The 15,798-nt window shown below is 42.0% G+C and overlaps 1 protein-coding gene across 1 annotated transcript in view; it reads left to right on the top strand.

The window, feature by feature from the left end:
• LOC139163488 (NADH-quinone oxidoreductase subunit N-like) overlaps positions 1-15,798 on the top strand; it is a 196,148-nt gene that overhangs the window by 146,760 nt on the left and 33,590 nt on the right. The window contains 1 exon segment of the mRNA XM_070744286.1: positions 1,712-1,811. Within this exon segment, the coding sequence (XP_070600387.1) occupies positions 1,712-1,811 (100 nt within the window).

Here is a 15,798-nt window from a genome sequence, read left to right as displayed (position 1 = left end):
TTTATTTTGGGGGAAAGATCAAAAGCAACGTGAGAAAATATTATTTTACTGAAAGAGTAGTAGATCCTTGGAACAAACTTCCCGCAGACGTGGTTGGTAAATCCAGAGTAACTGAATTTAAACATGCCTGGGATAAACATATATCCATTGTAAGATAAAATACAGGAAATAGTATAAGGGCAGACTAGATTTATTTATTTATTTATTACTTGGATTTGTATGCCGCCCCTCTCCGAAGACTCGGGGCGGCTCACAGCATGTAAAACAAATCATAGTAATCAGACAGATTTAAGATATTTAAATATTTAAAAAACCCAGATACTAACAGACACACACACAGACACACCATGCATAAATTAAACATGCCCAGGGGGAGATGTTTCAGTTCCCCCATGCCTGACGGCAGAGGTGGGTTTTAAGGAGTTTACGGAAGGCAGGAAGAGTAGGGGCAGTTCTAATCTCCGGGGGGAGTTGGTTCCAGAGGGCCGGTGCCGCCACAGAGAAGGCTCTTCCCCTGGGGCCCGCCAACCGACATTGTTTAGTTGACGGGACCCGGAGAAGGCCCACTCTGTGGGACCTAATCGGTCGCTGGGATTCGTGCGGCAGGAGGCGGTCTCGGAGATATTCTGGTCCAATGCCATGAAGGGCTTTAAAGGTCATAACCAACACTTTGAATTGTGACCGGAAACTGATCGGCAGCCAATGCAGACTGCGGAGTGATGGTGAAACATGGGCATACCTAGGTAAGCCCATGACTGCTCTCGCAGCTGCATTTTGCACGATCTGAAGTTTCCGAACACTTTTCAAAGGTAGCCCCATGTAGAGAGCATTACAGTAGTCGAACCTCGAGGTGATGAGGGCATGAGTGACTGTGAGTAGTGAATCCCGGTCCAAATAGGGCCGCAACTGGTGCACCAGGCGAACCTGGGCAAACGCCCCCCTCGCCACAGCTGAGAGATGTTGTTCTAATGTGAGCTGTGGATCGAGGAGGACGCCCAAGTTGCGGACCCTCTCTGAGGGGGTCAATAACTCCCCCCCCAGGGTAATGGACGGACAGATGGGATTGTCCTTGGGAGGCAAAACCCACAGCCACTCCGTCTTATCCGGGTTGAGCTTGAGTCTGTTGACACCCATCCAGGCCCCAACAGCGTCCAGGCACCGGCACATCACATCACATGAGGTCTTTGTCTGCCGTCAGTCTTCTATGTTTCTATGTTTCTTCTGTACTTACTATTGTGTTTTCTTTTTTAAAAGTGGAAAATTAATAAAAATATTTAAAAAGAAAAGAAAAAATTGTCAAAGAGTTCCTGGTAGCATGCGCCAATGCTCCAGAAGATAGATCACTTGGAACATTAGAACAGACAAATTTTCATCACTAGGAAATTAAAGATCTCTTGTGAATGCCCAGATCATTATCTATCAAGGCGTAAATTGGACTGCCTATCTCGAAACTGCCTGTTAGGAACCGGAGGCCTTGAAGAGAGGAGTGACCTTTGAATTCCAAGCAATATTCAGTTCATTGGTTATTTAATTAGTGATATAGATAGCAGCGGTTTCCTTGTAAATCGGTTTGTGTCTTCATTTTCCCTGGAATCAAATACTTCTCCGCTCTTCCCCGGCAAAGGAATTTATTTTTCAGATTCAATTCTAGGAAGGAAAGGAAGGAATCCCCCCTTGCCTCAATTTCTCCTTGTTGCATCTCACTTCCGAGAATCAATTATTTCCTTCTATCTATCTATCTATCTATCTATCTATCTATCTATCTATCTATCTATCTATCTATCTATCTATCTATCTATCTATCCATCCATCCATCCATCCATCCATCCATCCATCCATCCATCCATCCATTTATTTATTTATTTATTTATTTATTTATTTATTTATTTATTTATTGTTAGAGTTGGAAGGGACCATGCGGGTCATCAAGTCCAACACCCTGCCTAAGCAGGAACCCTATAGCATCCCAGCCAAATGGCAATCCAATTTCCTCTTAAAAATGTCCGGAGTATTGGAGTTCACAACGTCCGCTGGTAGGTTGTTCCACTGGTTGATCGTTCTGACCGTCAGGAAGTTCTTCCTTATTTCCAGGTTGAATCTCTCCTTGGTCAGCTTCCAGCCGTTGTTCCTCGTCCGGTCCTCTGGTGTCCTGAAGAATAAAGTGATCCCCTCCTCTCTGTGGCAACCCCTCGTATACTTGTAGACTGCTATCATGTCCGCTCTGGCCCTCCTTTTCTCTAGGCTATCCATGCCCAGTTCCCGCAGTCTCTCTTCGTAAGTCTTGGTTTCTAGACCCCTGATCATCTTGGTTGCTCTTTTCTGCACCTTCTCCAGAGTTTCAATGTCTTTTTTGAAGTGTGGTGACCAGAACTAAACACAGTACTCCAGGTGTGGTCTGACCAGGGCGTAGTAGAGTGGTATTAAGACTTCCCTGGTCTTGGAGTGTATTCCCCTGTTGATGCAGCTTAGGATTGTATTGGCTTTTTTGGCTGCTGCTGCACATTGTTGGCTCATGTTTTAGCTATTCTGCAGCCGGAGTGGCTTTTGTGACAATGGTGTTCACAAACGTCTCATCGTTGAGGTGAACCAACTTAGAAGCGGGAGGACCTCTCAGATCTCCTTTGATTCCTCAATTTTGCTTATTTTAAAGAACCACTGACTTTCCTCACCCATCTCTAGCATGGTAATCCAAACAGGATGAATCTTGAGTGTAGCACTACAATGCTTCGGAGAGCAGTAAGGGATTGACAGGTGGTGCAATTTCATTTACTCCAACTGGGGTGTAAATATTTACACTAACATTGATGGACAATTCAGATAGCAGTAACATTTAAAGCTGAAAGTCTGAATTTCACACTTCTATATTATTTAGACGGTCTCCTAGGAACTCATCTCAATCTTCTTCCTGGTCATGAGAGAAGGTGGAATGCTGTGGCTAGAAGAGAGATTTTAAACCAGCATTAGTAGTTGGGTTCCCGTGCTTAACTACAAAACTATATGATCGGGCTTGAATAAATTGACAGTTAAAGCTTGAAAATGAATGAGTAGTCATGATACAATGACACTTAAAGCTTGAAAATTGATGTAGAATGTGTAACAGAGCATGTTCATATAAGGCAACTGGCAGTTGGAACAGAGTTCTTTTCTGGTGAGGAGGGGGAGTAGAACTTATTTATTTATTTATTGTTAGAGTTGAAAGGGACCATGAAGGCCATCGGGTTCAATCCCCTGCCCAAGCAGGAACCCTATAGTACACCAGTCAAGTGGCAGTCCAAGCTTCTCTTAAAAATGTCCAGAGTGTTGGAGTTCACAACGTCCGCTGGTAGGTTGTTCCATTGGTTGATCGCTCTGACCGTCAGGAAGTTCCTCCTTATCTCCATGTTGAATCTCTCCTTGGTCAGCTTCCAGCCATTGTTCCTCGTCCGTCCCTCTGGTGCCCTGAAGAATAAAGTGATCCCCTCCTCTCTGTGACATCCCCTCGTATACTTGTAGACTGCTATCATGTCCGCTCTGGTCCTCCTTTTCTCTAGGCTATCCATGCCCAGTTCCCTCAGTCTCTCTTTGTAAATCTTGGTTTCCAATCCCTTAATCATCTTGGTTGCTCTTTTTTGCACCTTCTCCAGAGTTTCAATGTCTCTTTTGAAGTGTGGTGACCAGAACTGAATACAGTACTCCAGGTGTGGTATTAAGACTTCCCTGGTCTTGGAGTGTATTCCCCTGTTGATGCAGCTTCTAGCTCCTTAGCATCAGAGCATATTCATATAATACTGTATAAGAAATACTAACGATCTGATGATCGTTTTGAAAAATGCTTTCTTAGTAAGCACCTAGAAGCCAACAGGAACATATGAGCACACGCTCTTTCGGCACCCGAGGAAAAAAGGTTTCGCCATCACTGCCTTAGAGAATTCTTTTACATTGGCAACCCAAAATCAGTGGGTTGGCAGGAAAAAGTGAGACATAAAAGAATTAATATCCTTGGCCACTTCAGAGTGATCTAAATTAACTTTAAAGCACTCCGGAGGATTGCTTTGACAGTCCAGCTGATGGAGAAGGAATAGGGGAAAATCCCTAATTTTTAAAGGCACAAAACGTGACGACAAACAGAGACCAATTCTCAGCTTTATGTATTATGTCAATCTAAAAGTTTAGCATGCACCAGGAGGATGGCTTAAATTGCTGATTTGGAAACAAAAATAAAGGGAAAAATATGCTCTGTAAATGGGTTTGTTTTGAGAGCCTGAAAGGCTACTTCCTAGCTTTAGTTGCTGAACAGACCAATAGGAATCCCTTCCACCCAGTGAAGGACTACCAAAATTTTTACTACCACACTGTGGGCGTGGCTTATGCAGGATGCCCTGCATTTTCTTTCAAAATCTTTCAGGGGCAAAACACCATTTATTTGTTTGTTTGTTTGTTTGTTTGTTTACTCACTCACTCACTCACTCACTCACTCACTCACTCACTCACTCATTCATTCATTCATTCATTCATTCATTCATTCATTCATTCATTCATTGCCTGTTAGGAACCGGAGGCCTTGAAGAGAGGAGTGACCTTTGAATTCCAAGCAATATTCAGTTCATTGGTTATTTAATTAGTGATATAGATAGCAGCAGCTTCCTTGTAAATCGGTTTGTGTCTTCATTTTCCCTGGAATCAAATACGTCTCCGCTCTTCCCTGGCAAGGGAATTTCTTTTTCAGATTTAATTCTGGGAAGGAATCCCCCCTTGCCCCAATTTTTCCTTGTTGCGTCTCACTTCCGAAAATCAATTATTTCCTTTTATTTATTTATTTATTTATTCATTCATTCATTCATTCATTCATTCATTCATTTATTCATTTATTTATTTATTTATCAAATTTGTATGCCGCCCCTCTCTGCAGAGTCGGGGCGGCTAACATAGAAACATAGAAACATAGAAGTCTGACGGCAGAAAAAGACCCCATGGTCCATCTAGTCTGCCCTTATACTATTTTCTGTATTTTATCTTAGGATGGATATATGTTTATCCCAGGCATGTTTAAATTCAGTTACTGTGGATTTATCTACCACGTCTGCTGGAAGTTTGTTCCAAGGATCTACTACTCTTTCAGTAAAATAATATTTTCTCATGTTGCTTTTGATCTTTCCCCCAACTAACCTCAGATTGTGTCCCCTTGTTCTTGTGTTCACTTTCCTATTAAAAACACTTCCTTCCTGGACCTTATTTAACCCTTTAATATATTTAAATGTTTCGATCATGTCCCCCCTTTTCCTTCTGTCCTCCAGACTATACAGATTGAGTTCATGAAGTCTTTCCTGATACGTTTTATACTTAAGACCTTCCACCATTCTTGTAGCCCGTCTTTGGACCCGTTCAATTTTGTCAATATCTTTTTGTAGGTGAGGTCTCCAGAACTGAACACAGTATTCCAAATGTGGTCTCACCAGCATTCTATATAGCGGGATCATAATCTCCCTCTTCCTGCTTGTTATACCTCTAGCTATGCAGCCAAGCAACAGTAACAAAACAATATAAACAAATCTAATACTTAAGTTAATTTAAAAAGAAACCCCAATTTAAGAAACCAATCATACATACTCCAGTTTGTCATAGTAATGCCAAACAGACAGAGTTGCTGATAAACAACTCTACTGTGACTGCAAAGAAACACTGTTTGGTCTAGGAAAGGACATCAGAAGAGTTGTGGTGAGTACATTTCCCTTCTCCCGTGGCAAATAAACTGCTTTTCTCAGCACAAAAAGGGTAGGAAAGAACCCAGACATGGATAATGCTGTGTAAGATATAATCATTTAGAGCCGTGTCTGGAGAGTCACTTCTTGAAGAAATTGGCGCTGCAAAGCTTAATAATAGATTGGATACCGAGGAAAGGCTCTCCTGCATCACTGGTTACGGGAGGGAAATCATGGCCTTGACCCCTTACTCTGGATAGTCCTCAGAATCAGAATTGAGTTGGAAGGGATCTTGGAAGTCTTCTAGTCCAGCCCCCTGCTCAAGCAGGAGATCCTATACCAGTGATGGCGAACTTATGGCACAGGTATCCATATCTGCTGACATGCGAGCCATTTTATTTATTTTATTTATTTTGTCCAATACATAATACACATTGAAGAGAATAGATATGTAATAATATAAATGAAGAAGAGAATAGAAGAAAAGATATCAAAGTATAGGTGAACATATTTGAAAGGAAGAAAAGATAAATGAGATAAGGAGAGACAATTGGACAGGGGACGGAAGGCACACTGGTGCATTTATGCACGCCCCTTACTGACCTCTAAGGAACCTGGAGAGGTCAATCGTGGAGAGTCTAAGGGAGAAATGTTTGGTGTTAGGGGTTGACACTACTGAGTCAGGTAATGAGTTCCTTGCTTCGACAACTCAGTTGCTGAAGTCATATTTTTTACAGTCAAGTTTGGAGCGGTTAATATTAAGTTTGAATCTGTTGCGTGCTCTTGTGTTGTTGCGATTGAAGCTGAAGTAGTCATTGACAGGTAGAACATTGCAGCATATGATCTTGTGGGCAATACTTAGATCGTGTTTTAGGCGATGTAGTTCTAAGCTTTCTAGACCTAGGATTGTTAGTCTATTTTCGTAGGGTATTCTGTTTCGAGTGGAGGAGTGAAGGGCTCTTCTGGTGAAGTATCTTTGGACATTTTCAAGGGTGTTGATGTCTGAGATGTGGTATGGGTTCCAGACAGATGAGCAGTAGTCTAGGATGGGTCTGGCAAAAGTTTTGTAGGCTCTTGTGAGTAGTGTGCGATTGCCTGAGCAAAAGCTGCATAGGATCAGGTTAACAACTCTAGAAACTTTTTTGGTGATATTGTTGCAGTGGGCTTTAGCACTTAGGTCATTCGATATTAGTATTCCAAGGTCTTTTACTGAGTGTGGGTTGGCTGGGAGAATTTGTTTATTCAGTTCGCATGTGCGGTTTGGATTCTTTTTGCCGATGTGGAGGGTAGAGCATTTGTTGGTTGATATTTGCCCTAGCTCAGCTCCAACAGGAATGTGTTTGCCAGCCAGCTGATTTTTGGCTCACACAGAGGCTCTGGGAGGGTGTTTTTAGTTTCCAGAGAGCCTCTGGGAGATGGGAGAGGGCATTTTTATTCTCCCCTGGCTCCAGGGAAGTCTTTGGAGCCTGGGGAGGGTGAAACACCAGCCTACTGGGCCCACCAGAAGTTGGGAAACAGGCCATTTCTGGCCTCCGGAGGGCCTATGGAGGTCAAGGGAAGATGTTTTTGCCCTGCCCAGGCATGGACTTATGGGTGTGGGCATGCACATGTACGACAACCCCCCCCCCCCCTCCACACCTCAGTGTTACCTTTGAAAAGTGTTCGGAAACTTCAGATCGTGCAGAATGCAGCTGCGAGAGCAATCATGGGCTTCCCTAGGTATGCCCATGTTACACCAACACTCCGCAGTCTGCATTGGTTGCCGATCAGTTTCCGGTCACAATTCAAAGTGTTGGTTATGACCTATAAAGCCCTTCATGGCATTGGACTAGAATATCTCCAGGACCGCCTTCTGCCGCACGAATCCCAGCGACCGGTTAGGTCCCACTGAGTTGGCCTTCTCCGGGTCCTGTCGACTAAACAATGTCATTTGGCAGGACCCAGGAGAAGAGCCTTCTCTGTGGTGGCCCCGACCCTCTGGAACCAGCTCCCCCCGGAGATCAGAACTGCCCCCACCTTCCTTGCCTTTCGTAAAGTTCTTAAGACCCATCTCTGCCGTCAGGCATGGGGGAACTGAGACATCTCCCCCGGGCCTCTACAGTTTATACATGGTATGTTTGTGTATATGTTTGCTTTTAATAATGGGGTTTTTAGTGTTTTTTAAATTATTAGATTTGTTCTTACATTGTGTTTGCTATTGTTGTGAGCCGCCCCGAGTCTACGGAGAGGGGCGGCATACAAATAAATAAATAAACAAACAAACAAACAAACAAAGAAACAAACAAATAAACAAACAAACAAACAAACAAACAAATACAAACAAACAAACAAACAACAACAACAACAATAATAATAATAATAATAATTTTGGCATGTGAAGGAAAAAAGGTTCATCATCACTGTCCTATACGACTTCAGACAAATGGATGTCCAGCCTCTTCTTAAAAACCAGGTGGCTTCAAGAACTCTGTAACAGAATGCAAATGGGGGCTCCCTTTAAAGAACGTTCGGAGACTACACTTGGTGCAAAATGCAGCCGCGTGAGCAATAACAGGCCTTCCTAGGCATACGCACATCTCGCCATCACTCTGCGAGCTGCCTTGATTGCTAATTGGTCTCTGGACACAATTTAAAATGTTGGTTATACAGCACATCCCATGATAATAAATACCATCTCTGCATATATTCATATATATATATGTGTGTGTGTGTGTGTCACATGTTTTTTTGCTAAATTTGAAAATTAAGGGACACTAGGATAGATCTATTTCAGCCTTATTTTGGCCTCATCAGCTAGCCATACCCACTGGGAATTGAACCAGCAATCTTTGCCTTGTAAGGCAGAGAATTATTGGGTTTCTTCCTGTGTAGGATTCAGAAATTTCTGGTGACGTTTTGACGAGGTCCCACTCATCATCTTCAGGCTGGTGCTTCTGTCCTTGTTCTAGGGCGAACACAGTGAGACCTGAGCTGCCTTCCTTCTATTAATACTGGTGGCTGGGTGTGGTTTGATGGCTCAGCAATTGCCTGCTGTGTAGAAACTTCCTGGTGAGTCAGTGGGGTAATACCTGGGGTCGTTGATTTAACTGAGGTATGCTGATTAGTTAATGTTTGTGGATTAGGGGTGATATCCCGAGTAGTTGGAGCTTGCAGGCTACTTGCTTGTTTTGCAATGTGTGTTCTGAGTCTGGTTTCAGTTTCTATGGCTGGGATACGTTTGTTAATGAGGGCTGGTTTCCAGATGTCTGGAGGGGCGGGAGGTATCATCCCGCTTGTTCATATTTTGGGGATGTTTTTCTATCTCGAGCCATAAATAAATGCATTTTACTGTAGGATAACTGTATTTGCAAATCAAGAACTTACTAATTGCATAAATGTGCTTAGGAACCGTTCACTCAAATGCGCGAGTCAACTGAAATAGTTGACCAACAGCACTTTTTTCCCTTTCTTCCCTCTTTCTGTCTTTACTCTTCCTCCCTTTTTTCCCTTTCTCCTTTCCCCCCTTTTCTTTCTTTTTCTTCTCTCTTTCATTTTTCTTTCTTACTGTGTATAAATTTACTCTAGGCTTAAGTGATAAGACAACTATGTAACCAATATAGCATAGTACAGTGGTACCTCTACTTACAAACTTAATTCATTCCGGGACCAGGTTCTTAAGTAGAGAAGTTTGTAAGAAAAAGCAATTTTCCCCATAGGAATCAATGTAAAAGCAAATAATGCGTGCGATTGGGGGAAACCACAGGGAGGGTGGAGGCCCTGTTTCCTCCCAGGAGATTCCTAGAGAGACCCCACGGAGGCTTCTCCTCGCCTTTTCTGGCCCTGTTTCCTCCCAGGAGATTCCTAGAGAGGCCCCACGGAGGCTTCTCCTCGCCTTTTCTGGCCCTGTTTCCTCCCAGGAGATTCCTAAAGAGGCCCCAAGGAGGCTTCTCCTCACCCTTTCTGGCCTTGTTTCCTCCCAGGATTCCTATAGAGGCCCCACGGAGGCTTCTCCTTGCCTTTTCTGGCCCTGTTTCCTCCCAGGAGATTCCTAAAGAGGTCCCACAGAGGCTTCTCACCACCTTTTCCGGTTACAGTTTTGGAGGCTCAGGTTTGTAGGTAGAAAATGGTTCTTGAGAAGAGCAAAATAATCTTGAACACCCAGTTCTTATCTAGAAAAGTTCGCAAGTAGAGGCATTTGTTAGGTAGAGGTACCACTGTAATTGAATTATGATTTTGGTTGAAACGCTATAGAAAAATATTCTTGTGAAAGTCAGAAGAATTATACTTCTGCATAGAAAAAACAACTTTGGTCAGTGACTTGCTGGGGGCTGGGGGCTGGGTGCTTATCAAATTTTCCCTGAAATTGCATCACAAGAGTGTATCTTCTTTTAAGCAAAAGCCTTTTATCCTTGGTTTCCAGCATTTCATATGTTCAAAGAATCTGACAATCAATTCAGTGTTTGCCTTTATTCTTTTCTTCCTGGTAAAAAAATCTTCAAGCCCCATTGCATTTTTAAAACAACAGCAACAAAGTGATCAGATTTGTGGATGAAGGTGGTTTTTTTTTCTTTTTTTGACTAAGATTGAGTTAGGAAGTGATATTTTTTGTGAATTCCCACTGCTGTTTTGCAGTGTCTCAGCAGGTGTCAGCACCAAACTGACCTCTGGTGATCCTGAAAGCAACCTAAACAGAGTAGAGCTAATTATTATGGTAGTGGGATGGGGGGAAATTCCAGGGAATAATTTTCTAGGTAGATTAATATTTCTCAATTTCTCAGGCAGTCTGGGGAATTCTGGGAGTTGAAGTCCGGACAGTTTAAAAATGTTGAGTTTGAAAAATACGAAAGTAGTTATTGCGTGCTTTGCTAAATTAGAAAGGACTTTCACTTAAGCCGTAACTTTGGATAAGTAGGAGAAGGGAGAAGGGAGAAGGGAGAAGAGAGAAGGGAGAAGAAGAAAAAGAAGAAGGAGGAGGAGGAGGAAGAGGAGGAGGAAGAGAAGGAGAAGAAGAAGAAGAAGAACAGGAGGAGGAAGAGGAGGAGGAGAAAGAGAAGAAGAAGAACAGGAGAAGGAAGAGGAAAAGGAGGAGGAGAAAGAGAAATAGAAGAAGAAGAAGAAGAACAGGAGGAGGAAGAGGAAAAGGAGGAGGAGAAAGAGAAATAGAAGAAGAAGAAGAAGAAGAAGAAGAAGAAGAAGAAGAACAGGAGGAGGAAGAGGAAAAGGAGGAGGAGAAAGAGAAAGAGAAGAAGAAGAAGAAGAAGAAGAAGAACAGGAGGAGGAGGAAGAGGAAGAGGAGGAGGAGAAAGAGAAGAAGAAGGAGGAGGAGGAGGAGGAGGAGGAGAAGAAGAAGAGGAGGAGGAGGAGCGGGAGGAGCTTCGGTGGCAAAGTGGTTAGAGTGCAGTACTGCATGCTACTTCTGCTGATCCCCAGCTGCCAGCAGTTTGGCAGTTCGAATCTCAATAGGCTCAAGGTTGACTCAGCCTTCCATCTTTCCAAGGTCGGTAAAATGAGGACCCAGATTGTTGGGAGCAAGATGCTTTCTCTCTATAAACCGCTTAGAGAGAGAGATAAAAAAAGAAACTGTTGTCAAATCTAAATAGAGTTGCTTTAATGAACCATTATACCACAGAATAAATATAGTTGAAACGAAAGGAAACATAGAGAAATAGATATTGATAGTTTAAGATTAACATGTATTAGTAAGTAGGAATTGAAATGGTTGCAAATGAATAAGCTGCAAATTAAAAAAAATATCCTGCTCTATAGCAGGTATCCATTGTAAGTTCTGATACCAAAGTTACTTAATGTATAAAGCATAATGCTTTATTTTGTCTTGTTTGTATGTATGTATGTATGCTTTCTTTTTATGTCATTTTGTTTTTATCAATGTAAATAACCAATACAGATATTTTTTTAAAAAAATAAAGCACTGTGAAGTCTAAATGTTATTGCTAAATGCTATAAGAAGAGGAGGAGGAGGAAGAAGAAGAAGGAGGAGGAGTAGGGGCGCTTCCACTCGAAATAGAAGACCCTACGAGACTAGATTTTCAATCCTGGGCCTAGAAAGTTTAGAACTAAGACGCCTTAAACAAGATCTAAGTATTGCCCACAAGATCATATGCTGCAACGTCCTGCCTGTCGGCGACTACTTCAGCTTCAACCACAACAACACAAGAGCACACAACAGATTTAAACTTAATATTAACCGCTCCAAACTTGACTGTAAAAAATATGACTTCAGTAACCGAGTTGTCGAAGCGTGGAGCTCATTACCGGACTCCATAGTGTCATCCCCAAACCCCCAACACTTTACCCTTAGATTATCTACAGTTGACCTATCCAGATTCCTAAGAGGTCAGTAAGGGGCGAGTACAAGTGCACTAGAGTGCCTTCCGTCCCCTGTCCTATTGCTCTCCTATATCTCCTATTCCTTTCTTCTCTTCCTATATCTCTTCTTCTATTCTTTCATTGATATGTTCTATTACTATACCTTCTTTTCTATTATTTCTTAGATATATTTTACTATGAGTATCTCCTCTATAACCTTCATCATGTATTTTACTATTTGTATATAGATATATACCCACTAAAACCCTCATTGTGTATTGGACTAACTAACTAACTAACTAACTAACTAACTAACTAACTAACTAACTAACTAACTAAATAAAAAAATAAATAAATAAATAAATAAAAATAAATAAAAAAATAAAAATAAAAAAAATAAAAAAAATAAATAAATTAAAAAAATAAATAGGGCAGTGTTTCCCAACCATGGCCACTTGAAGAGATCTGGACTTCAACTCCCACAATTTCCCAGCCAGAGAATGCTGGCTGGGGAATTCTGGGAGTTGAAGTCCAGATCTCTTCAAGTGGCCAAGGTTGGGAAACACTATTTTAGAGCACCCCAAACCACCTGAATTGAACTGAATTTCAGAAAAGCAAGAGATGTATAAACCCCAGAGAAGAGCAAGCCACCAGGAATTCGTGATGAGGAGTCTGTTTTTGCAAACTCAGCTATGAGAGGGTTTTTTTTCCCAGAGCTTTGAAGGATGGCCCCCTGTCTACCTCATTACGCTGCGATGAAACTTTATTGTTCCCTAGTCCTCTTGATTTTTAAGCTTTATGAGAAGCATATTGGAAGGGTGGAGGGGGAATGAAATCAGCTCCTGTCAAAGCAGAAGTGCCGAAACAGCAGACGCTTACCTGCGTTATCTGGAAAAGATTGAACGGACAACGAAAGTCCTGGAAGCCGGTCAGAAGCGTGGGTCAGGATAAATTCGCCCTGGTTTACCGTCTTGCTAAGTAAGGGAAGTATTATGCCTTGTCAGTTTCCCGGCCCTCCACATTGATTTTTCCCCCTTTAAAAGATCTGCAAAGCAAAGAAGAAAAGGGGGGGAAAAAATAAGACTTTGAGCTTGATTTGGTCGATCACTTTCTTTATGGTACTGTATGGTGCTTTTTCCCGTGAAATGTTGCCAGGATGCTCAAATCTTACAGCTAATTTGGTGTAGTTGCTAAAACCTCGAGGCTAGAAACAGGAAGTCCCGCTTTAGGCAGGAAAGATGGCTGGGTGACTTTGGGGCAGTCACCAAGAGACGGTGATTGTGGGTATTCAGCCACTGTAGCTTTTAAAGAAGAGATTGGACAACTATTCATCTGAATGCAATAAAGTTTCCTTAGCATGGGATTGGACTAGAAGACCGCTCAGGTCTCTTCCAACTCTTTTCTTCACACCTGGCCAATAATTCAATTCAATTCAATTCAATTCTGCGTTCTGCGTTCTGCGTTCTGCGTTCTGCGTTCTGCGTTCTGCGTTCTGCGTTCTGCGTTCTGCGTTCTGCGTTCTGCATTCTGCATTCTGCGTTCTGCATTCTGTTCCATTCCGCATTCCGCATTCCGCATTCCGCATTCCGCATTCCGCATTCCGCATTCCGCATTCCGCATTCCGCATTCCGCATTCCGCATTCCGCATTCCGCATTCCGCATTCCGCATTCCGCATTCCGCATTGGTATGTCTGTATGTATATTTGTTTAGAAAATGGGGTTTTTTAAAATATTTTTAAACAGTAATTTAGATTTGTTGTAAATTGTTTTCACTTTGTTGTGAGCCACCCCGAGTCTGTGGAGAGGGGTGGCATACAAATATAAATAGTAAATAAATAAATAAATAAATAAAATAAATAAATAAAATAAATTCCACATACCACATTCCGCATTCTATTGCTTTTCCATTCCACTTTATTCCTATTGCACTCTGCATTCTGCATTCTGCATTCTATCCTATCCTGCATTCTGCATTCTGCATTCTGCATTCTGCATTCTGCATTCTGCATTCTGCATTCTGCATTCTGCATTCTGCATTCTGCATTCTGCATTCTGCATTCTGCATTCTGCATTCTGCATTCTGCATTCTGCATTCTGCATTCTGCATTCTGCATTCTGCATTCTGCATTCTGCATTCTGCATTCTGCATTCTGTATCCTATCCTGCATTCTGCATTCTGCATTCTGCATTCTGCATTCTGCATTCTATCCTATTCTGCATTCTGCATTCTGCATTCTGCATTCTGCATCTGCATTCTGCATTCTGCATTCTGCATTCTGCATTCTGCATTCTGCATTCTGCATTCTGCAATTCTGCATTCTGCATTCTGCATTCTGCATTCTGCATTCTGCATTCTGCATTCTGCATTCTATCCTATCATATCCTGCATCCCGCATTCCGCATCCCGCATCCCGCATCCCGCATTCCCGCTTTCTGCATTCTGCATTCTACATATTTCCATTTTGTTCCATTCCTTTTTGAGAAACCTGCTTTATTTTAGACGCATCTGTCGGCTTTGCTTCTTGCTCATGCATCTGTTCTTCCAAATATTTATTTCCCATCCTGTTTGATTGTTGTGTTTAAGGCTGTCAGTGGATCCTGGGAATCTTTAAGCGATGTGTGTGTAGGGTATAGGTGCATGCGAGAATGACAATGTATATATATATATATATATATTTATGTGCCAATGCTCTGCAAAAGATGAGAGAAATAAAACATCCTCTCAGACTTGCAGTTTCTACCAAGGGAAAAGTGGTAATTGGCTTGCAAGAAATGGTAGAAAGCGATTTCCATTAATACACGTAAATTAAAACTGTTTTGGCATCCTTATAGGAAACACAATGTCTTGCTTTTCTCTCGGTCCCTCTGTATGCCTGCCCACGGGTCAGCTTTGAGCAAAGTCTTTATAGAAGGAGCAGAATCTCAGTCTCTTTGCAGCCTGAGATATGAATTAATCATACGTGTGGGGAAGTGTCTTTTCTATTTACAGAAAAGTCTCCATGCAGTGGTGGCTCTGTCTCTGGAACAGAATTCTATAAACCTTGTTCAAGCCTATTTTGGATTTGCTCTATATAGAATTATTAGGGAAAATTGTCCCCGGGAGCTATTTTTATGCGGGATATGCAGCCTTGAGAAGGATTTTTAACTAGTAATTCTTTTCTCTTGTCTTCAGGTTTCATCTCTTCTCTTCCTTTCTCTTTCTCTCTCTTTCTCTTCTCTTTCTCTTTCTCTTCTCTTTCTCTTCTCTTCTTGTCTCTTCTCTTTCTCTTCTCTTCTCTTCCCTTCTCTTTCTCTTTCTTTCTCTCTCTCTCTCTTCTCTTTCTCTTCTCTTCTCTTCTCTTTCTCTTCTCTTCTCTTCTCTTTCTCTTCTGTTCTCTTCTCTTTCTCTTCTCTCCTCTCCTCTCCTCTCGTCTCCTCTTTGGGTTTCATCTCTTCTCTTCCCTTCTCTTTTCTTTCTTTCTCTTTGAGTCTTGTCTCTTCCCTTCCCTTCCATTCTCTTTCTTTCTTTCTTTCTCTTTCTCCTTCTCTCTCTTTCACTTCTCTTCTCTTCTTGTCTCTTCCCTTCCCTTCACTTTGTCTTTTTTTCTTTCTCTTTGTCTTCTCTCTCTCTCTCTTTTGCTCTCTTCTCTTCTCTTTCTCTTCTCTTCTCTTTCTCTTCTCTTCTCTTTCTCTTCTCTCCTCTCCTCTCCTCTCGTCTCCTCTTTGGGTTTCATCTCTTCCCTTCCCTTCTCTTTTTCTTTCTTTCTCTTTCTCTTTGAGTCTTGTCTCTTCCCTTCCCTTCCATTCTCTTTCTTTCTTTCTTTCTCTTTCTCTC

The sequence above is a fragment of the Erythrolamprus reginae genome, chromosome 3, assembly GCF_031021105.1.
Source record: "Erythrolamprus reginae isolate rEryReg1 chromosome 3, rEryReg1.hap1, whole genome shotgun sequence".
Taxonomy (NCBI): Eukaryota; Metazoa; Chordata; class Lepidosauria; order Squamata; family Dipsadidae; genus Erythrolamprus; species Erythrolamprus reginae.
This window is presented reverse-complemented; position numbering and strand designations above follow the sequence as displayed.